This window comes from Camelus bactrianus, chromosome 10 (genome assembly GCF_048773025.1).
Source record: "Camelus bactrianus isolate YW-2024 breed Bactrian camel chromosome 10, ASM4877302v1, whole genome shotgun sequence".
In the NCBI taxonomy this organism is placed as follows: Eukaryota; Metazoa; Chordata; class Mammalia; order Artiodactyla; family Camelidae; genus Camelus; species Camelus bactrianus.
The window spans coordinates 40,893,431-40,916,521 of NC_133548.1; the positions used below are offsets into that span (position 1 = coordinate 40,893,431).

General features: G+C 43.5%; 1 protein-coding gene across 1 annotated transcript in view; it reads left to right on the forward strand.

The window, feature by feature from the left end:
* The window catches only part of GALNT18 (polypeptide N-acetylgalactosaminyltransferase 18), a 313,611-nt gene that overhangs the window by 222,187 nt on the left and 68,333 nt on the right, over positions 1-23,091 (forward strand). Inside the window, exons 4-6 of the mRNA XM_010964864.3 lie at positions 5,890-6,073; positions 7,673-7,870; positions 12,066-12,180. Coding sequence (XP_010963166.2) covers positions 5,890-6,073; positions 7,673-7,870; positions 12,066-12,180 — 497 coding nt within the window. The remainder of the gene's footprint in view (positions 1-5,889; positions 6,074-7,672; positions 7,871-12,065; positions 12,181-23,091) is intronic.

Here is a 23,091-nt window from a genome sequence, read left to right on the forward strand (position 1 = left end):
ACAATGGAATACTACTCAATGATAAAAAAAAAAGAATAAAATAATGCCATTTGCAGCAACATGGATGGACCTGGAGATCATCATTCTAAGTAAAGTAAGCCAGAAAGAGAAAGAAAAATACCATATGGTATATGTGCAATCTTAAAAAAAAGAAGAAGGAAAAAGAGGACACTAATGAACTCATCTACAAAACAGAAACAGACTCTCAGACATAGTAAGCACTTTTATGGTTAGTGGGGCAAAGTGGGTGGGAAAGGATAAATTTGGGAATTTGAGATTTGCAAAGGTTAACCTTTGCATATATATAAAAATAGATAAAAAGCAGATTTCTTCTGTATAGCACAGGGGACTATATTCAATATCTTGTAATAACCTTTAATGAAAAAGAATATGAAAACAAATATATGTATGTATATGCATGACTGGGACATCGTGCTGTACACCAGAAATTGATGCATTGTAACTGACTGTACTTCAATAATAAACAAACAAACAAATAAAAGAGCACTGTGCAAGGTTTCTCAGCGTTGACATTTTGAACTGGCTAATTCCCTATTGTGGAGGGCTGTCATGTGCATTGCAGGATGTTTAGCAGCCTCCATGCCTAGTAGCATCCTCCTTACTTTTTTTCTCTTTTATTGAAGTTTAGTCGGTTTACAATGTAATGTCAGTTTCTGGTGCACAGCATAGTGTTCATCTGAGCATAGAGGGGTAGATGAGGAGCTGGACCTGGTTCTCCATGGTAAGCTGGGCAGGCTGTTTTACAAGGATGCTGGGCAGCTGCCTTCCAAAGAATAAAGCCCTATCAGGCCCCAATCTCCTGATCCTTTATTTTCTTTTATGCAAGAGAGAAAGAATGTCTCATTAGGTGTTTAAATCAGATTAACAGCCATTGGTACCAGACTTCTGCTCAGCCTGCATTTTGTTTCTTTTGGGGTGACCCCTTGGAGCTAATCGCTTTTTATGGGAATAGTACAAGGGGCATATGTAAAGAGGGAAGAAAGCACTCTGTTTAACCAGACTGGTGCATTTTTCATTTTCACTTGGTGTCTGAGTCTGCAGGAGGGGAGGAGACCAGCAGCCTGCATGTAGCTGGCTCTGAGGGGAGGCACCAGCTGGGATGGTGAGGAGTGGCCTGTGACCCCCTAAGTGAAGAACAGTGTTTCATCAGCAAGGCTTCCAGGAGTGCTGATTTACAGAGGTCGTTTAGATGTCAGCAGAACAGGGATTTGTGGACAGCAGGAGAGGGCTGGAGGAGCAACACAAGCAGGATGACACCTGGCCCCATGCAGGGTGCAAGTTGTGTTTCTCTGCCACCATTGGCTAGTTACAGCTCTGCCATTGATTCTAAATCTGACAAAATCTCAGAGAGCAGACTCCCTACCTCCACTTTCCCCAACACATTAAAACAAACATGAAACACAGCCTTCTCCTTCTTTCCGCAATTATACTCCTGTCCTGCTCTTACCAAGACACTGTATAGATATTGCAGAAAACAATTTAAAATAGCTTACAAAGAAAAAAAAGATAAAAGACAGTGAAGCTTTTAGACTAGAACTTGAAAACCAAAGCTTTAGCAAAAGTAGAGAAGCAAAAATGCAGATAGAACCAGATGATTAGTCATTATATTGGTTTCTGAGCTTCCTGGCAGCCTTGGCAAAAAGGTAAATGTGACAGGTTATGTATTTACATTTAGGTTTAAAGAAAACCACAAGTTCTTTATGTGTTTTTTTCAGCTAAGTTCTGAGAGGTATTTATCATATATGTATTATATATAGTATATAATAGGATGTTTATTATACATAACAGGCAATATCTTAGACAACAGTTTTCTAGCAAATGTAGAAGTGCTTTTGATATAGCCCTTTCTTGCTTTGGCAATTGGCATGAAAACCTAATTAAGTAAAGAGACTTTGCAAAGACTGAGCCAGTATTATCTAGGGTATTTCAGGCCTTTAAAAAAAATTTTTTTTTTTTGATAGCAGTTGTTTGGTTGGGGCTAAGGGAATCCTCTATTCTAATCAGTAGCTAATATTTGGGATGCAGCTGTCTGAGAACAGAATTTTTTTCCTAGCCAGTCTACCAGAAACCTTTATTCTAGTTCACTGTTAATAGAGCTCAGAGGTACAAAGGGGCAGGCAGCTCCTACAAGAACCAAAAGCCTTTTCATCTCTTGCTGCCACCATCTAAGTAGGCTTTTCTGTGTCTGATTTCATTTCCTGTGCATCAGGAGTTCACAATCTTATTTTAACCCCAGCACCGTACCGGAACAATCGATCCTGTTTTGTTAGCCTTTGCATATAGCAAACCACCTCCAGAAGTTCATGGCTTAAAACAGCCACCATTCACTGGCTTACAATTCTGCAATAGGGCAGCTTGTCTCTGCTCTGCAAGACATCAGAGTGTCAGCTAGGATCCTTCACCTGTTTGCAATCTACTAGGGGTTGAAGGATACAAGATGACATTACTCATGTCTAGGGCTTCAGTGGGGTGACTGAAATGACCGGGGACTCCCTGGGTCACTCATCCTCTAGAAGACTAGTTCCAGCTTCCTTAGGGGAGCAAGAGAGTAAAAGCAAAAGCTGCAAGGCCTCCTAGGACCTGGGCCTAGAATGTGCACAGGGTCCCTCCTGCTGCATCCTGTCATCCCAGCATCAGCCCAGATTCAGTGTGCAAAGCAGCTACACAGGATGTGAATTCAGAGAGATGGGGCTCATGGGAGATCATTTGTGGATCATAGCCACAGCCCTGTCCCATCAACACCTCAGTAATGGCGGTCCCCAAGGGCAGCGATTCTCACCTGGAGGCGGGAAGGGGGACCAGGGAACGGGCATGTCCTCCCTGGGGCAGGGAGTGGGGCTCATTCGGTACTAGCCTGGTTCTTACTCCTCGTCCTGTGCACTTACCACTTAATGGCCACCATCAAAAGTCAAAATATCAGGCTTTATGGGCTCCATTTAAAATTTCAAAAAGGAATTATGGTGAGTGGACCTTTGAAGTCATAAAACAGTTAGTATTTTAAGAGGCCTCCTGGTAAATCATGCCTGAAGACCTTGTTAGTGTGGGGCACACTGACTTACACTACTGCACTGCCGACTTCCTGACATTTGAGAGACAGCGGCGTCCCCAGGCCTCCCCCATCAGCGGTGCCAATCGGAGAGCATGAGATCATTTTCTCATTGGCTAGAGTGAGATGCATAGGGTGTTGATGGTAGCCCAGATGTCAGCTGAGTTTTCTCCAGGCTGAATGAGAGCACTTGACAGTCCCCTCTGACCCTCCCACCAGACAAGGGTCACACTATGTGAAAGGATGAGCTGGATGACAACAAAAGCCACCTGCTCATCACTTCTCCAGAAGCTGGAAAGCTGGAAGTGCAAGATAGCAAAGACACTGGATAACAGAGTCAGGGGGAAAACACTTTTTCAAAGAAAAAGATGTATAAATCTTTTAAAAGACTGAATTAAAGGCAAGTAAACATAAGATCCTGTTTTGGCTCAGAGCACGTGCATGCCTGCACCCACCCACACACATGAAGAGGTGGGAGGGAGGTCTGACTTAGCAGCACCATGTGGAAAGAACCAAGAGGTATGTGCTTCCAGTAAGCTCAAGTCAAAAGTAGGCAAATTTAGTGTGACTTTCAGTTGTATTAATAGGGACATAGAATCTAGATTAAGGGAGGTGATTATTTCCCTCTATTCTGTATAGCCCAGTTCACTCCAGAAAAATTAGGCCAATTTCTAGCTTCATAATTTTAAAGTGTTAGGGGAAAACTAACATAATTAGAGGGAAGTTCAACATGATAAAAAGAAAAAAAAAAACTTGAATTTAAGAGATACAAGGAAATATAGGAGGACCTGAAGACACTGACCTAGAGAAAACCTCCGCAAGGACTGAAGGATAGTCTCCAACTCTAAAGGGTTGCCGTGTGGAAGAGGGGCTTAATTTGCCCTCTATGACCCCAAAAATGTCTTGGACCAACGAGTGGAAGGTTGAGGGGCGTGGCCTTTAGAGGGCGAAAGGAGAAAGAGCGTCTAATAGCTAGAATGGATTCCCCGGGGCGCCCTGTCACTGCAGGGACCGCATGGTCACTCAGCAGGATGCACAGAGGGGGTTCAAACCTTTGATGGGGAACTAGTTCAAAATGAACTTTCAAATCCTAACTCTAAGTTTTGGGATCCATAGGGACTTGCCCAAGGTCACAGGGCTCGTTAGTAGCTGTCCAGCACCAGAGTCTCCTGCCTCCATCTCAGCGCATTAGCCTCGGAGTCACAGTTTCCTCATCTCTGTAATAAGAACTCAAGCAGGAGGGAAAAGAGCAGCCTCTGGGCCACATCTGACCCATCCACACAGACCTATTTGTTTGGCCAGCATCGCGTGGTAAAAGACTTGAAATCACATAACAACCATATTCCTTTCCTAGGGCTGCAAAGTATCTGGCACCACAAACTGGATGGCTTAGAATAGATGTATTGCCTCTCAGTTCTGGAGGCTGGAAGTCCAAAATTAAGGTGTTGGCAGGACCGTGCTCCCTCGGAAGGTGGTAGGGAGGGGTCTGTTCCAGGTCTCCCTCCCATCTTTTGGACCCTCAGATGGTCCTTGGATGCTAGATAGCCATCATCTCTTTATATTTCTTCACACTGTCTTCCTTCTGTGTGTGTGTCTCTGTGTCCAAATTTCCCCCTTTTATAAGAACATCAATCTTATTGGATTAGTACCTAATGACCTAACTTAACTTGGTTAAATCTGTAAAGATTTTATTTCCAAATAAGGCCATATTCTGGGTTCTGGGTGTTAGAATTCACCATATTCTTTAGGGGGGGAACAGTTCAATCCGTAACAGTCCACTCTGATTCCCCCAAATTCATGTCCTTCCCACATGCAAAACATCCCCATGGACGTCAAAAACTGGTTTAGGAACAGGTTGCAATGCTAATACATGGGAAGCAGAATTAAAATACTGTCCTCTTTCTCCTACACTGTGCTCCTGCCATGGGGTACACCTCATGCCCTCTTCTCAGACCTGGGGAGCTCCCTGTTTGGTGCCCCAGACTGGGCACCAAGGGACATGCAGCTCCTGACATCCTCTGATAAGGACGGGGCTCAGCCCAGGGTGGGGTCTGCCCCAGGACTTGGGCCTGGGCAGGCTGGGAGGAGGGGAGATTGGAAATCAAGTCCTGGGGAGATGCTGGGTTTGGAGGTCAGCCAATGTGGTCCACTCAGGCCATCATTTTGGGAGAGGGGGGCAAAACAGGCTATTGCCTGAGCTGCAATGGAAAATGCAATGAACATGGCTACTAATGTCTGTTTATGGTTATGAAGATGCAGGGGAATCAGATGCTTAGCCAGGCCCAGCAACAGCCAGCAACAGACCAACAGCAGCCACTAACATAGGCACAGCTCCTGGTCATCCACTTGCTGGGAGGATGGAGGTCCAGGCTAGGCGTGGGTCTTGGGCGGTAGTCTCTACAGATGGAGCTTCCTCTGGGGACTAGGGGAGGACTGGCAGAAAGCACTGGGGGATAAGGAAGCTGCTGAACAGAGGAGAAGAATGTGGCTTTTGCGGTCATTAGACTGGGCTTGAACTAGACTCCCGCTCACAAGCTGCATCGGACAAATTGATCACCCTCCCGAGCCACATCTTCCCAGGGGCTCGTTGGGAAGGGTAAATGTACCATGTGTGAGAGGCATGCTACTTGGCTCAATAAACACTGTTTTGCTTCTATTTTCCCCTTCAAAGCCGAGCTGCGCTGGCCAGCCTGGGGGACACTAAGGAAGACCTGGGGACTGGCCCCTCCTGCCTCTTTCTGGGGGTCAGCTTATCCCAAAGGGGTGGATGTCTTGATCGTCACTGCCCTCATGACACTAACGGTGCGTTTTCTCCATCATAGAGGAATTAAAGGAGAAGCTGACAGAGTATGTGGACAAAGTGAACGGCCAGAAACCTGGCTTCATCAAGGTCGTGCGCCACAGCAAGCAGGAAGGCCTCATTCGCTCCAGGGTCAGCGGCTGGAGGGCTGCCACCGCCCCCGTGGTGGCGCTTTTTGATGCACACGTGGAGTTCAACGTGGGCTGGTAAGTGCCCATCTGGAGCTGAGGAGGATGAGTCCCACTGTGGTCCAGGGGCTCTGGGTCGCGTGGGTGCAAAGCCTGCTGGGATCTCAGTCCTGAAGGGGGAAGAAGAGATCTGGGTGTGAGAGTGACCCAGGCCACAGGGCTGGCCCTTCAGGCTGGGAGAGGGTCAGGGGTCAACACGTCAACACACAGTGTCTCCAGGGTTGGTGACATCAGATGTGACTCCAGCTGGCATATTCCTCTAGGAGACATGATGGGAGAGAAGGGTAAATGTTCAGGGCAAAGTGAGAGTGCCAGCCCAGTAAGGACCAGGTGCAACCCCGGGAAAGGGAGAGCTGACCAGACACGAGGCAGAAGCTCACCCCACAGACAGGGCCAAGACCAAGGGGGCAGGAGCAGGTAAGGTGGCTTGGCATTCTCACAGGTGCCCTGGGTCCCCCAGATGCCAGGCTAGGGGCAGCACTGCATCTCAGGTTCTTTCTACAAGTGCAACTAGGTTTTAGAAAACCTTTCTTTCTCTGGTCAGGGCTGCTCAGGTGCTGGGTAGGGGGCAAGGCCTTGGTGGCTACAGCCACGCAGGGACAGGGCACCTGACACCAGAAGGCATGCTGTGGCCTTATTGTGTGTGGCTTTGCAGAGAGCCTGGGTGTAGGGGGCCCAGGTACTGGGAACGGCCGTGTGCACTGCCCCCTATACACTACGCCTGATGGCGCTGAGGTCCGCTGTGCCCCCCAGACTCCAGGTGCCACCCTCTGCCTCCCTGTGGTGAAAAGGGCCCTTTAGCAGGACAGAGCAGCGGCATGCACACGGCAGGACTGGATCCGGGCATACTTTTACATAACAGGCGTGAATTAAGGCTATAATGCAGCCATTTTTTATAGTTGAAGTCCCTGCTTGCCATTTGTGACTATTTAGAAAGCATTTTCCGTGGATTTATGGCCAGAGAGGAGAGGGACACTTACTATTTCAAGCCGATTTGAATAAACAATTATGCAACACATGCATTATTAATGAGAAGCTTATCATTCCTGTCTGCAAACATTTTACTCGCTTGGTGCCCACAGGGGCTCCTGGCTCCACGGAAGCCCAACCCCTCAACTCTTCTTGGTCAGTGGGGACGCGTGGGGTGAGGGTGGCATGTCTGGAAAAACCGAAGCAGCGTCACGTGATGGGTGGAAGTAGGTTTGTTCTCACCCCCCATGCCTCTGCCATCCTCAACTGCCTTCCTCTCCTGGATGATGCACTGAATTTTAGCAAAATCAAAGCCCAAGTTGAAAGCTTCCCATGGAACCTCAGATCTGTTCCCTTTCTTCTTTCTTAAGTCTTGATTTTTTTTTTTTTCTAATGGGAAAAAGGAAAACAAGCAGACACCAGGCTGTAAGGCACTAAGAATCTGTCAGCTCTGCCTGGGACATGCTGGAGGAGGGGTCCGGTCTCTTGCCACCCCAGGAGTCTGGGGGTGGGCAGTCGAATAGGGACTCCTTCCCGGGAGGCGGAGCAGTTCTCCCTGGAGGAGATGGCCAAGCGTCCCTTCCTCCTTCTGTGAGGAAGGGGCTTCAGGAAGTGCCCGTGTCCCCTCTCTCCCTCCCTCCTGCCCAGGGCTGAACCCGTGCTCACCCGCATTAAGGAGAACCGGAAACGGATCATCTCCCCATCCTTTGACAACATCAAATATGACAACTTTGAGATAGAAGAGTACCCGCTGGCCGCCCAGGGCTTTGACTGGGAACTGTGGTGCCGCTACCTAAACCCCCCCAAGGCCTGGTGGAAACTGGAGAACTCCACGGCCCCCATCAGGTAAAGCATCCTTCCCTGGGCGTCTCTCTGCCTTGTCTTCCAGGCAAGGGCTCCCTTCCCAGCCCAACCCTTGTTCCCCAAACTGGGGAGGTGGGTGGGGCAAGGTGGAGGTGGAAAGAAATCACGAATGACCTTCAGTCACAGCTTACAGCCTCTGATGATCCCTTTTCAAAGACCTGTGGTACCCAGAATCCGGAATCCGTTCACAGGCTCAAAGTGACTCAGGTCAACACATCACCGTGGGACACCTGCTGGGTGCCAACTGCTGTCCTGGGTGCTGGGGATCCAGAGTGATCAAGACTCAGTTTTTACCCCTAAAAGCCCGGAGTCTATTGAAGACAAACATAATAATTGAAATAAAATGATGGGAATAGCAAATGATTCCCCATACTGGTGCCAAGTGCGTGGACAGTGGGGAGGGTCCTTTTCAGAGAGTGGAGCACTTGCACTTGTTTTTAAGGGTGAGTAGGAGATGATGAGGTTGGGACAAGGAAGGACACTCAGATTTGAAAGAGCAGAATGGGTTCCTGGACCCAGAGTAGGTTCACAGGGACTGAAAGGAAGGGGGATGGTGAGGGGGCAGCCCCAGGCAATGAGGCTGAGGGGCAGAGAGGCAAGACCAGCCCCCACAGCACCTTGTATGCCTGGCTGATGTTTCAGCTTATCCTGTAGGACTCAGAAAAAGGCTTCAAACCACCTTTCAGGATCCCAAACACTTTCTGCCTTCACTACTGCCTTCAGAGACACCTGAGTGAGTCCCTTAGGTAGCCTCTATTTTATGGGTTAGGGCTCCTGAAATAGCCAAACCCACCAGCCTTTATTTCTATCTGATTAATCACTGATCAGGTGTCTTTATGCTCCCTGCAAAGTCCCACCCATTAAACACACAGATGGCATCAGAAGGTGGCCTTGGGGACAGTTCCTGAAATGAAAGAGAAGATTAGAAACTGATGTTGCTTTGTATTACGTGAGGGAGAAAGCTTATGAAAAATTTAATTGAAAGTGGGTGATTATTATCTAAGATCACAGTTTTTCTTGCCAGAAGAAAAATACTGCATTCGTATTAAACACAGGAGGGAAGCAAACTCCACCTTGCTCTCCCGTGGTTGTCTCTGTCCCCCATCTGTTAGGCCCTTGCCACAGTTTTGTATTTGTTAAATCTTTGCTGGGAGGTCACTGTGTGCAAGGGCCTCTTACACACATTGTTTCATTTGCTCTTTGTCATAACCTGGTGACAGTTCATGGTGTCATTCCTGTTTTACAAGATAAGGAAAGCAAGATGGACAAAGGGAAACGGCCCGGACAAAGGCTCTGGCCAGTTTGGCCAGGATCCAAACCCGGGTCAGCTAGATTCCATGCCTAGTCATTTCCCTTTCAGGCACCACTGTTGAGCTCAGAACTGATGTGGCTGGATTCCGCCCCTAGGTCTGTTAAATGCTCCTGGGGGGAAATATGCTGTCACATAATGAGTGTTCTTGCAGGAGACTGCACTGGTATTAGCTGTTTCTATTCCACTCATCTCTAAATGTATCAGCCTGGACTTAATCAGTAAACCCACATTCTAGGTCCTTGACAGAGAATATTATCTCAACCTCAAAATTTCCATCACCTAATTTTTATCAAAAACTGAGAGAAATTCTATTAATAGAAGATTTTGGAAGAACGTTCCTCATTTTATCCGTAGATGAAGACAGCCCCACAGAAAGCTGTGGGTTATACAAATGTATCTCCTATTTCCTTGGAGCTGTACTTTAGTGCTTTGCCCACACCTGATGTAAGCTACAGAAAAGCCCAGAGATATCCTCTGTTGCTTTCTAAAGGGATAACTTTGAGATGGTTGTCACTACGTCCCAGAGTAACCTCTTTAAAGAGACTGACGTGAGAAATTTCTTTCAAACCGAAAGGCTTGCTATTCCTGAGAAATTAGTATGATATTTCCACATGGGGACTGTAACTCTTATTTCTAAAACCATGTATATTCATTTTCACCTTGGCCACCAGGAAGCTCAGGGTCACCTTTATGAGTCCACTTTAAGAATCATGAAGAGGAGGCATGCATTCTAATAGCCCCTAATTTTTGCTGAAATTTTGGCATTTTCAGACATTTATCTATTTTGTTTTTCAACGTATTTTACATTTTCTTGTAAGCTATTTCTAATAGCTTAATTTCTAACTTGGGGAATGAGGCAAGATATAAATCAATAACCCTTTCAGCCTGATTGAATCCACTTACTACCCTAGCTGGTTAATAAGTAATAGACTGAGGGGGCTTGTGCTCTTCCCAGAGTAACTGTTTTAGATTCTGTTCTTTCCCTGACTGAGCCTGGCCATTTGGGGAAGGCCCCTCCTGCATGTCCTGGAATGCCCTGCCTTGCTCAACATTTCAGTAATGTCAAGAAAAAGCTTGAGAGCCCACTCTGCAGGTCTGATGCTTTAACATCACCATGCATTTAGAGAGAGGGGATTCTCTGGGTTTCTTCAATATGCAAGTGCCTCTTTTAAAATGCTCTTTTGAGTACCAGTTGTGTCCCAGAGGTTTCCACGTGTTTTACATTATTTAATTTAACCCTGGTGAGATTATAGTTGATTCTATTTCATAGATATGGAATCAGAGGCTCAGAGAGGCTAGGGAATTCCTTTCAGAGATACACAGCCAGAACGGGAACCTTTCCCCCGGCACTTGCCTCTAAGTCCAGGTCAAGCATCCCCTACCAAAGTAGGAGCTGAGCCTAAAGGAGCAACAGATTGAGGTGGACTGACCTGGATGCCTGTGGTCTATGGAAGGTGAGGCCATTTGGAATAAAAGGCTGTAATTTGAAAGGAGGAGAGGCAGAGACTCCAAGGCACCAGTCTGCCTGAGCAGCCTCCTGCGTCAGCATTCTCCAAAGAAATGGCCTGCAAAATAGGTGTTTCTCCACCTTGATGACTTTCCAGTTTCAAATATGGGTCCTTTTGCATGTGAGTGACAGTTTTCTCATTGCTGAGGATTCTTCATTTCTCCTCTTCTTTCTCTTCCCCTCCAATTCCTCAGCCGCCAGCTGATAGGATGGTCTGCGAGGGCTAGAAATGGTAGCAGCGTGCAGTGGAACAATTCAAAGTCATTTGTGTAAGATGATGCTCTCAGAAGAGAAGCAGCCCACATGTGCTCATGCTGATTCACCGAATGTGAATCTCCCCTTGTGACATCCCGCGCTGGGTGTGTGCACACAGCCAGCTGGGTGAGGCCCGCAGCACTCACATGCGCTAAGGAAAGGACTTACCAGCTGCTGATGGGTTGCTCCAGCCTGAGGCCCCTGCTGAATTCCAAACCAGACCAGCTACCTAGGCCCTGCCTGTTGGATGGCTGTCTCCCCCTAGTGACCCACAGGCACCTTAAGATCAGTTTTCTCAGCCTGGAATCCTTCTTCCTTCTGCACCCAGCTTCTTCTCTGTCCCCCTGTTGACAGGGGCCTGTCACCCAAGCAGAAAGTCAGTTGGCATCCAGATTCCTCCTTTTCTCTCACCTTCATAGTTCATCTGTTTCAAAGTTCTGCCTATTTTACATCAAAGTGTGGCTTTCAATAATCCCGATCTCTGTTCCTGGTGCTCTGGTCCAGGTCTTCATCTCTCACCTGAGTATAGCAATAAACTAACTGGATTCCTCGATTTCCACCCAGTCTCCTCCGATCAATCACCCCACAGCTGCCTGAATATTCTTTTTACAAACACAGATTCTGTTCATACCACTGTCTGCTTAAAATTCCTCATTGATACCCCTTTACCTACAGATAAAATCCAAATGATTTACTGGGCTGTCCAAAGTCCCAGCTCATCTTTCCAAAGGGACCGAGGTAAAAGGTGGGGAAGCTGGCGTGGATGCCCAGGTAGGAACAGAGACTGGCTGTACATTTGAGGGATACAGACACGTGATCTCAACTGGCAGGCTGAGCAGGACTTCTCTGGGCTAACACTTGCAAGTACCACCAGGAATGACAACTGGTCCCAGGCCAGGAGCCATGTGTTGCTGCCCTGATGAAACAGCCTTTCTGGGGTAGCTGGTGAGGGTAGACTAGGAGGGCCACTTGGAGAACGAGACCCACACCAGTTCTGGCACCAAAGGAATGGGGAGGATCAGATCGTCCTGGCAGGAAGGCAGCACTGCCCCCGATGAGACAGCCCCTCTGCTCACCGCTGGCCATCTTCCCATGCCCTGCAGGAGCCCAGCCCTCATTGGCTGCTTCATCGTGGACCGGCAGTACTTCCAGGAGATCGGCTTACTGGATGAAGGCATGGAGGTCTACGGAGGCGAGAATGTGGAGCTCGGGATCAGGGTAAGCAGGATTTCTCGCCCGTGGGACTTGGCTCAGCTTCCGGAAGGTGAATGAGTCCAGGGAGTGGGGAGATGGGGCTCAGGACTGAGGGTGGCGGACTGATTCTGAAGGTCCAGTCCCTAACTTGGTCTGTGTGTGTGTGTGTGATCAATGCTGGTGGGTGTGTCATAGAGACACAGGGTGGGTCCTGTAGAATTTTCAGGAAGGAAAGGATGCCAGAAACTGCTTTGGCTGGGCTGGGGACATGGGTGGGTTGAGCTCCCAACTCAGGAAAACATCTTGGTTAAAACCAAACACAGGCTCCTCAAGGGTGAGCAGAGGGGCGCTCCAGGACGAGGCTGCCAGCATCGAGGGGGTGCTGGTCAGGAGGGACCCTCAGAGTTGCTTCGCTTCACTCTCCCCACCTTTGGCATTTCTCACCCTGATTTTCTCCATCTCCTCCACAGTGGCTCACAGACCTTCCTAAAGACTTTGTCAAGAGAGGGCTACAGGGTACAAACAGCAAAACACAGCCGGGCTCACTCCATGCAGGTTTCTGACCCCACCACAGGCTGGTCAGACCCTTAGACCCCTCGTGCCTCACACCACTTTCCGGAGGTCGCCACTGTCCAGCCTCAAAGTGCAGGGCATTCTGCAGCTATCAACGTGCGGTGTGCAGCCACAAGAGGCACCATTTAATCTCTCATCCTATAGGAACCTTTCAGAGGCTCTGGCCCGCTTTCCCTGGGCCCGTGAAACGGTAACTCCAAAATGAGCCTCTCCCCCATGTCTGAGGGACACATTAGGTCTCTGGGTGGTTGAGAGAATTTGATGATGGATACAGTGAAGGCCCTCATCCTATACAGTGAAGGCCCTCATCCTATACAGGGAAGCCTCATCCTATATCATCTTATCCTCCTGAAAAAACAGACGTACAAGCTGTGGCTTGTCCCCACGACGGGCCCCACTGTCCCCTCCGTGGGGATCTTTAAGCAGCCTGGCACACCATGCACTGCAGGCCTACCAGCCCCTGGAGAGGACCTCGTACCTGCTGGTGTTTGTGTTCATGGCAGTCTTCCCAGATGTTCCTCCTCCCTGCAGCCCTCCGTGCAGACCGCCTAACAGCTGGCTAGTTCCCATAGTGACCCCACTCTTGCCCCTTTGGCCACAGTGTCTGTAGCCAGCATCTCCTGTTCTGATCTCCAGCTCCCACTCAAGGACTCCAGCTTGGATACACCTTCCTCGGCCCTCCCACCCAGTGGGCAGTCAGCTGGCCGTGGACAGCCCTGGCCCTGCCCTGAGGGGAGGTGGACGCTCACCTCCAACGAGCATCTCACACCACCTACGATGACCCGACAGGCAGTGTGGGCCTGACTTGTCACCCAGACTAAACACTAGGGCTTTGAAGTCTGGCGGCAGGAGCAGCTTGTCTGAAGCCGAGCTTAGAAAACACTTGCAGACACCTGTGTTCACTGAAACCCACAGAAATTGCTTTGGAAGCAGTCAGAATTCATGGGCTTATTGGGGAGCTAATGTATTCATAGAGGACAGAGCCCGCATAATCACCCTCATTTCCCCGTCTCTCCCTACACCAGTCATTTATTCACCATTTGCGTCCTCACCATCTCATTTCCGCACGCTCCCAGATAAATGCTCACCCCCAAACATAATATTTTCCCCTAGTTGCTGCTGCCGGGAATTGGCTGAGCGGGCAGGCCCGCCTCTAGTCACTTATGCTCTCGGGGTAAAAATGTCCAGAAATGGAGAAAGGAATTAGATTTGTGAACTCTGCTTCCAACATGTGTGTGAGTCAATCACGGAGTGGTGGGAGATTTCTGGCTTTTCCTCGCCTAGATTACAAAGCTGTTTCAGCGCATGGGCTGGGGAAGGCTTTCAAATACTTGTTTAAAATCTTTGGGAGGTTTCATTCTCGGGGTGTAAAATACAGTATAAAATATTGCCTGGCTTTTTTTTTCCCCCTCCATCTCTTCCCTCCCATTTGACAGAGGTGAAGTGTCATGGAGCTGAAGGAAAGGTGGCTTTTAAAGCAGGAATCTAGCAACCTGTTGGCTGGCAGGGCTGAGGACAGAAGGAGGGGCTAGTTAATTTGAATTTTAATCCCGGGTTTCTGCTTAAGGGATACAGAACCTCTGACCATCTTCAAAATATGTTCACATTTTGTGTGGTTTTCAGTGTTTTCCTTTCACGTTTATGAGTTAACATCTCAATGCTTCACTTTCGCCATCTAGAATCTCGCTTTAATTAGGGAGGACTGTGCGTAAAAATGGGAGACATTATGTCTTCCAGACCCTAGCATTCTAGGATTCTGTGAGTTCTGCTATTGTTTTCTGCAGTGACATTTGGAGAAAATTCACCACTTTATTACATTGTAAATTTTTATAAGTCTCCATCTAAGTGATGCGTAAGAAGCCAACAAGAAAAGAAAAACTTATAACTATTTTGCATTTTAAAAATATATATGTTGACTTATTTTGTCCATTTTCTTACATGGTTTCTTTTTTGATTCTTTGATCATTCGTTTCTAAGGCAGAAATAATAAATAGGCTAAAAGTGAAAAGAAAAAAAGACAGACATTGCTTTTCTCACCTCATTTACTCGCAGGCAACTTATTCAAAATCCTTACCCATTTGGCACAAAGAAATAGAGTTATTCACACAATTATTCGGTACCTACTCTGGCACTTTACTTATAGCATCCATCTACAAAACACCCTAAAAGGTAGCTGCTACTATAATATCCTTTTTTTTTTTTAAGGTGAAGCAATTGTGAAATTAAGAGCTTACATAATATGTTCTTGAGGTCATACAACTTAGATCTTTATGACTGAAAAACCTAGTTAGATATACCACAGTGATCTAGTGATAAAAGTTCTCTGAGCATTCCCTAAAGAGTATTACAATGTCCGTGCAGTAATTTTCTTCTACTTCATTCACAATCATGTTTACTGAGTCCCCATTTAAAGCCTTATTCTTATTTTGCACTCAGTCCTAATAAGCCTTTTCCCCCGATTTGTTAGTCCACAACTCAGTGGGAAAAAGAAGGGAGCTGCTGTGGGCAAGTAGAAAGAAAGGAGTGAGAAATAAGAGCTGACGTTGAATAGGAGAAAGGTTTACATAGATGATGGCTGTAAGAATGCTAGAATATATAAGAGAGTATTCAAGAGCTGGCAAGAAATTAAATTGTTAGAAACTGTTATGGGTTAAATTTGACTCCCCTTTAAAATATGTTGAAATTCTAACCCCTGGTACGTGGGAATATGATCTTATTTGGAAATAGGATCTTTGCAGATGTAGTCAGGTTGAGAGGAGGTCTAGGTTAGGGTGGACCCTAATCCAATATGAGTGATATCCTTGTAAGAGGAGGAAGATTTGGACACAGACAGACATAGAGGGAAGATGACCATGTGAAGATGGAGGTAGAGATTGGAGTTATGATGCCACAAGCTGTGGAATGCCTGGGGCTACCGGAAGCTAGAAGAAGCAAGGGAGGATCCTGCCCGAGAGGTTCTGGGGAGACCGTGGCCCTGCCAGCGCCTGATTTCAGATTTCTAGCCTTCAGAACCATGAGAGAATATATTTCTGTAGTTTTAATGATCCAGTTTGTGGCACTTTGTTATAATAACCCAAGGAAGTTAATACAGACACCAAAACCTAGGTGAGAGTGGGAACCTAGAGAAGGTCTGGGTCTGTTATATTTGAAGAACCTGGACACTTTAAGGTTATGGTTTGTCAATTTCATAGAGTATACAGAGGACAGGATACAAAGCCTAAGGCTTGACCAACATTAAAAGTCTATTAAAACAGCCACCACCCCTTACCTCCCACAAAGCTGAGACCACAAAGGCCAGTTATCTTAGTGTAAAATTGAGCTAGAAATATTCCTACCCACATTCTCAGTGTTAGAGTGAAGATTGCCTGTCTCAATCTTACGCTAGGATGAGAGGAAAAATTCTCGCCTGTGAGTCTCTCCATTGGATCTATAATTTAAAATCAAAATACTTCCTGGTGCAGAAAACCTCAAGAGTAGAATTAAAGTTATTGGAGTCTCTTAGGCATCTGCCAAAGTGTATACGAACCCTCTCCGGGGAAAGACCCCTTTAATCCAGGCCACGAAACTTCTCACAGCTGGAGTTCCAAGGAATATGAATTCATTTTTTTTTAATCACAAAACAGACAAAGGAGAAAGAACCACGAGCAAACACCAGCAAAGGCATTGGACAGCCAAATTTAATCTACATAAGTCTTCAAGTATTGAATCGATCATACATAAGATATAAAATGTTGTATACTGTATTTAAATACGTAAAAGAAGAGATTGAAAATATGAATAAAAAGCAAGAGACTATAAAAAGACCAGTCATATTAGGATAAAAATAGAGTTTCAAACATGAAAAATATAAAAATGGAAAATTAATAGCTTAATAGATGGATTAACCAGCTAGATGGATGTTGTTGAAGGAAAAAAATTAGTAAACTGGAAAATAGAGCTGAAGAAATTATTCATAATCAGCCCAGGAAGAAAAAGAAAAAAATATGAAAGAAAGAGGTTGAGAGACATGTAGAAATGAGAGGGAAGGTCTAATATCTTAGAATTCTAAAAGGAGACAGTAGAAAGAGAGGATTAGGCAAAAGGAATATCTGAGTAGATAATGACAGATTCAGGAAGTCAACCTGTCCAAAACAGGTTAAATACAATAATATTCACACTTAGAGGTGTCATAGTGGAACTGCAGAACACCAAAGACAAAGAGAAGATCTTATAGCCGTCAGAGAGAAGAGAAGGACTACCAGCATTGTATGATAGTTAGAGTAACAGTTGACTTTCCGATGGCAATAGCGAAATCCAGAAGACCATGAAGTAATATTTTCAATATGCTCAGAGGAAATAATTGTCAGATTATGTATGTATACTCAATAAAAATATCCCTCAAAAACTAGGGTTAAAGAAAGCCATTTTCTGAAATACAAAAATTGAGTTTGCTACTAATGGATTCTCACTAAATAAAAAAAAAGAATATACTTTGGGTATAAGGAAAATGAGCCCAGAAGGGAATCTGAGATAAAGGAAAATAATTAACTCAAAAAGTAGTAAATGTATGAGTAAATCTAAAGAAATATTGATGGTAAATAACACTATAGTAATTTTCTGTGGGGTCGTTCAAACTACAGTGCATGACAGTTGCAAATAAGTTGGGAGGGGGTGATTGTAATTAAGGTGTTCTAAATTGGTGGCCTCCATTGTTAATGAAGATGGATAAGATACTAGCTGACTCTAAGTTTTGATAAAATAAGCTAGTTAAAATTTCTAAGGGAATTACATCTTAATAAAGCTGGGGGAAAAAGAAAAACAAATAAGGAACATTTCCATCACTGCAACAATTACAGCCATGTCCCTTTGTAATCTATCCCTGCCCTAGACAACTACAAATCTGATTTCTGTCTACATAATGTTTGGCTTCTATATAAACAGAATGATACAGCAAAACAGATTTTCTAGGGGAGCCCAGAAAATCATAGATATAGAAAGTATAACTTCCAAAGTAGTAATGGGGAAAAATGAAATACGAAAATAGAAAGACAGAAATAGAAACAAAACAGGTGGTACAATAAGAAAGCATACAAAATGGTAGAAATAAAGCTAAATATATCAGTAAATACAGTAAATTTACGTGGACTAAATTAAAAGACAAACATTTTTAGATTGGCCTTTTGAAATTATCTATAGACTATAAGAAATATCTGAAATATAATAATGCAAAAGGTTAAAACTTAATGGAAAAAGTCATAACGGGTAAATGCCAATCAAAAGAAAATAGCAGTAGTAATATTAATATCAGAAAAACTACTATTACAAAATACTTTATCATAAGTAAGGGAGATTTCTACAAGATGACAATATGTGCAATTCGTCAGGAACATGTAACAATTATAAGTTTTTATACACCTAACTGTACAACCTTAATTTATATGAAGTAAAAATGGATAGAATTTCAAGGAAACATTAATAGCACCACTAACATAGTGGAGGAGTAAGTAAATTTTCCCAGTAATTTATAGACCAACAAAATTAATAGTTTGAATTGAATGGGCATATAGACAACATTGTATCTAACAACTACAAAATTCAACAAATTTCAAGGGATTAACGCCATATAAAACATGTTCTCTGACCACAATGGAATTAAATTAGAAATCCATAACCAAAAATTATAGACAAAAGCCATATTTTTGGAAATTGTGAAATATTTCTAAATATCTCATAGGTCAAAGAAGAAATCATATTAGAAATTTGAAAATATTTTGAGCTGAATGATAACAAATATACTATATATTACATTATATGAAATGCAACCAAAAGAGCACTTAAGAAAAATTACAAATCAAAACAATATGGTATAAGCATAGAATCGGACACATAGATCATTGGAATGAAATAGAGATTCCAGAAATAAACCCAAGCATATATGGTCAATTAATTTACAACAAATGAATCAAGAAAATACAATGGGGAAAAGATGATCTCTTCAATAAATGATACTGGGAAAACTGAACAGCCACATGCAAAAGAATGAAACCGGATCATTATGTAACACCAGCTACAAAAATTAACTCAACATAGATTAAAGACCTGAAGGTAAGACCCAAAACCATAAAACTTCTGGAAGAAAACATAAGCAGTAAGCTCCTTGACATCTGTATTCTCAAAGCTCTTTCCCTCCAATTATCCTGTTTAACGTATGCAACAATCAAGTGCCATAGGCAAGCCAGATATTATTATCCTCATAGAGTTGTAAGGTTACAAATGCTTATGTTGGCCAGAAAAGTTAATTCGTTCTTGTGGTTTATTATCCCATTATTATAATCATTATTTTCACAGTAAAGATAACAAGAAATCAATTTAAGTACTTTGTAAACTATAAAGTGCTCTATAGTAAACATGATCATATCTATTATTACTATACATGTAGTTATATATGTTGCATAAATGTCCAACCATACATTTAATATGGTGCCTTATTTTTTTAAGCATGCTTTAATGTGTAAGTAGTAGTATATTCCTACTGTCAGCAAGTCCCATTGCTTGGGTCTTGGTGACATTCACCAAAACGCAAAGTACTGGGTGAGAGCATACCATTGGCTAAACCTAGGTTATAGGCCCATGCCTTAGTTCCAGGGGACAGGGACAGGTTATGTGTGCCTCCTTTCAGGTTGCATGGGCCCAAGAATTACACATGATGTGATCCCTCTTACAGGAAGGGAGTTTACAACCTCGGTTCAAATGTCCTCTAAAACAAGTAATATAATAGCTGGGATATTGTACTCGATATTTTGAACACTTTATCATAAATGAGATTTTTAAGAAAACCTCTTTATTATGGAAAATTTTAAACATATCCAAAAATAGAGGAAATAGCATAATAAATCCCATGCATCTATCACCCAGTATCAACACTGTCAATTCATGGACAATTTATTTTTCATCTCTAGTCCTACCCAGTCCTTCCCAACTCCAGTTAGTTTGAAGCAAATCTCAGACGTTGTATCATCAAAAATATTTCAATATGCATCCAAAATAGGTAAGAACTTTAAAAAGACATGATCACAATACTTTGTCAGTCCTAAAAGGAGGGAGGAGGGCAGGGGTTAGGAATAGGTAATTAGGTTTATTTATTTATTTTTAGTAGAGGTACTGGGGACTGAACCCTGGACCTCATGTGTGCTAAGCACACACTCTACCACTGAGCTACACCATCCCCCTGTCCTAAAACTGTTAAAAGAATTCCCTAATACTATCCAATATTCAATCAGTGTTCAAATTTGCCCCAATTCTCTCATAACATTTTTTCACTTTGTTTTGCAATTTGTTTGCTTGAATCAACATCCAATTGATTAATATGTCTTGCAAGTCTCTATTAATTTGCTGGATTTCTCTCTCCATCTCTTTTTCCTCCTTGTAATTTATTTTTAAAGAGATCAGGTTATTTGTCCTGTGGAGACTCCCACAGTCTAGATTTTCCTGATTGCATTCCCCTGATGTCATCTAACATATCCTTCTGTTCCACATATTTCTTCTAAATTGCCAGTTAGATCTAGAGATGTAGGTTCAATTTTGTAGCAAGAATATTTCATAGGCTGTATGTGTGCATTTTCATCACAAGGTACTTAATGTCTTGCTGTCTTCCCATTTGTGATGCTAGCAGTCATTGCTGATTATTGCCTAGATCCAGTAATTCATTAGGGGTTGCAAAATGGTGATATTTTAATTTTATTTTTCCTTACTCATTTATTTGCTGGAATAACTTTTATAAAGAGACAGTTACAATCATCCATTCTTTGGTTGCCTGGAAGTACAACAAAGTTCATTAGGAAAAGTCAGAATAGATAATTCTATAACAGCTTACCCAAAAAAATGAGCTAGTTCTCTACCATCTCCCAAAGAGAACCAAGTAGATTTTGAGTACCAGTATGAACTTTTGGATTTAAATATATTAGATGTATTTCAATTCATTTTATTTAATAGCCTCATTGATTTGCACGTTTTCCACCTTAGGCCATTGGGAGCCTATTGACATTTGTTCCTCAGGGAAAGAGTCCTTTTGCCTCTTTAACGGCTTGCCTGCCATCAGGAATGTTCCATCTATACATTTCCTGCTCCAGATCTGTAATCAGCCATTTTTCTAAGGAAGCCAGCTTTCTTTTAGTGAGAAATGGTATCTAAAACCACAGTCTGGGCACTAAGGGTGCTCATGGCTACTGAGTTGGTCCATGTTTCCAGGTCTCTTCAGTCGTTAGAGCTAGAAATTATTATTTTATAGAGAGAAAACTCTAGGTGTTCATGATGATCTTTCTGAATCCAGTTTAGTACCACAGGCTTTTTACTTAATCTCAACAGTCTTACATCTATATTTCCTTTCTCCCATGCACAAAATTCTGGTTCTTAATGACACCAAGATAATTACTTGTTTATTTTATTCCCCAGTATGCACACTGCTGTCTCAGAACACTACCACCAACAATATGATTACTAGAAACAGCAGGGTTTTTTGCATTTCTTTTTGTGTTTAGGTTATATTCTGCTAGAGATGCACAGTCAAATTACTGTGATTCAAAGTCAGCTAGGATCGTTCCTCTCTGTATAGTTATCCTGCCAACCTAATAAACAAGTTCATTTCTTTTATTTTGCTTTTGATTTTTAGGAATTTTTTTTACATCTGTAATTTTTATAATTTTGAAAATACTGACGTAATTCCAAAGTCCAGCCTGCAAAGGAAAGTATATCCAGAGAAGTCCACGTGCTATTGCTCTTCTTTATCCTGTTTCTTCACTACCTCTAACATAAACATGTCATTTGTTTGTTGTTCTTTACACTTTAACAAAAGGAAATATGTATATATTTGCATCTCCTCTTTCTCAGATAAATGGTAGTATACTATGTACACTTTTCACTACCTTGTTTTGTTCACTATATAAGTTTTTGTTCGGAAGATCACTTTATAATAGTATATAGAGGTATTCCTCGTTGCTTTTTTACAGTTGCATAGTACTCTAATGCATGCATGTTCCTTAGTTTATTCCACCAGTTTCTTTTTGAGGGCATAGTGCTATAATGAGTTGTCTTGTGCATACAATTTTTCACATCTTTCTGGATTATTGTTTGAATAGATTCCCAAATGTGGAATTGTGAGCTCAAAGGGCAAATGCATGTGTAATTTTGCTAGACATCATCAAATATCCCTCCAGAAAGGTAATATTTATCCCACCAGGAATCACGAACATACCTGTTTCCTTACAGTCAACCAACAAAGTATGTTGTGGAATATTTGGGGTTTTGCCAATCTGACAGATAAGAAATAGCTTTCAGAGTAGTTCTAATTTGCATTTCTCTTATTAAGAGCTAGGCTGAACAGCTTTTCACATGATTAAGGCTATTAGCATTTCTTTTTTTCCATGAGCTTTACATTTCTTTGGCCCACTTTCCTGTAGGATTGTTAATCTTTACTCTATTTTTAGAATCTCTTTACACATTAGAGGTGGTAATACTTTGCCTATCATATACATTGCAAATATTTTCTCCCAGTTTGTTACTTGTCTTTTGATTTTGTTTCTGATGTGTTTTTTGCCATACAAAACCTTTTTTTTTTTTAATGTAAGCAAATGTATCAGTCTTTTTCCTTCTTGCTTCCAGAGATCAGTCAGAGTAAAATTTACCCACTATAAGGTTAGAGAGAAATTCACCTATGTTTTCTTCTAATACTGGTATGATTGTATTTTTTGCATTTTAATCTCTGACTCATTCAGAGTTAATCCTCTGCCTTCGGGGTTTAAAATCATCCAGCTCATAATGTTTATTTCAGGGACTAACCTGGGCCCACATTGCTTTGGGAAATGACCACAGTACCGTTTCAGTGCACGATGATTCAGCTCAAATACCTCGTGGGAGATGGGGTCTGCATCAGACAGTACCTGAGGTTGCAGGAGACTTCAAAACTGGAGGGGGTGATGGAGACAAGAGCTGAGCTGAAAGCCAGAGTGCAGAGAGTCAGAAAGGAGGTAGACTGAGGAGCTGCCTAATGAGTCAGAAATCTGGGTTCAGGGAGCCAGAGACCCAGAGGAGGAAGAGAAAGCAAGGTAGGGTTTATAGCCATGGCCCAGAATAGGCAGCACCATTATTCGAGACTTTTACAAAATATATCTAAGGTTAAAGGACTAGAGACTTGGCTAAAATTACCAGTAAAAGAGGTCCAGGCAGGTCCTGTGTGCTTGTTAATCCTGCCGTGTACTGAAGTGCCCAAGGGACTGCGTGGTTCTCCCCAGAGGCCTTGCCCTCAGAGGTCTGAGAAGTCTCAGCTCACTGCTAGCACCGTGACTGTTCTCACCCAGCCGCGAGGACAATCATTAAAACTCTGGATCC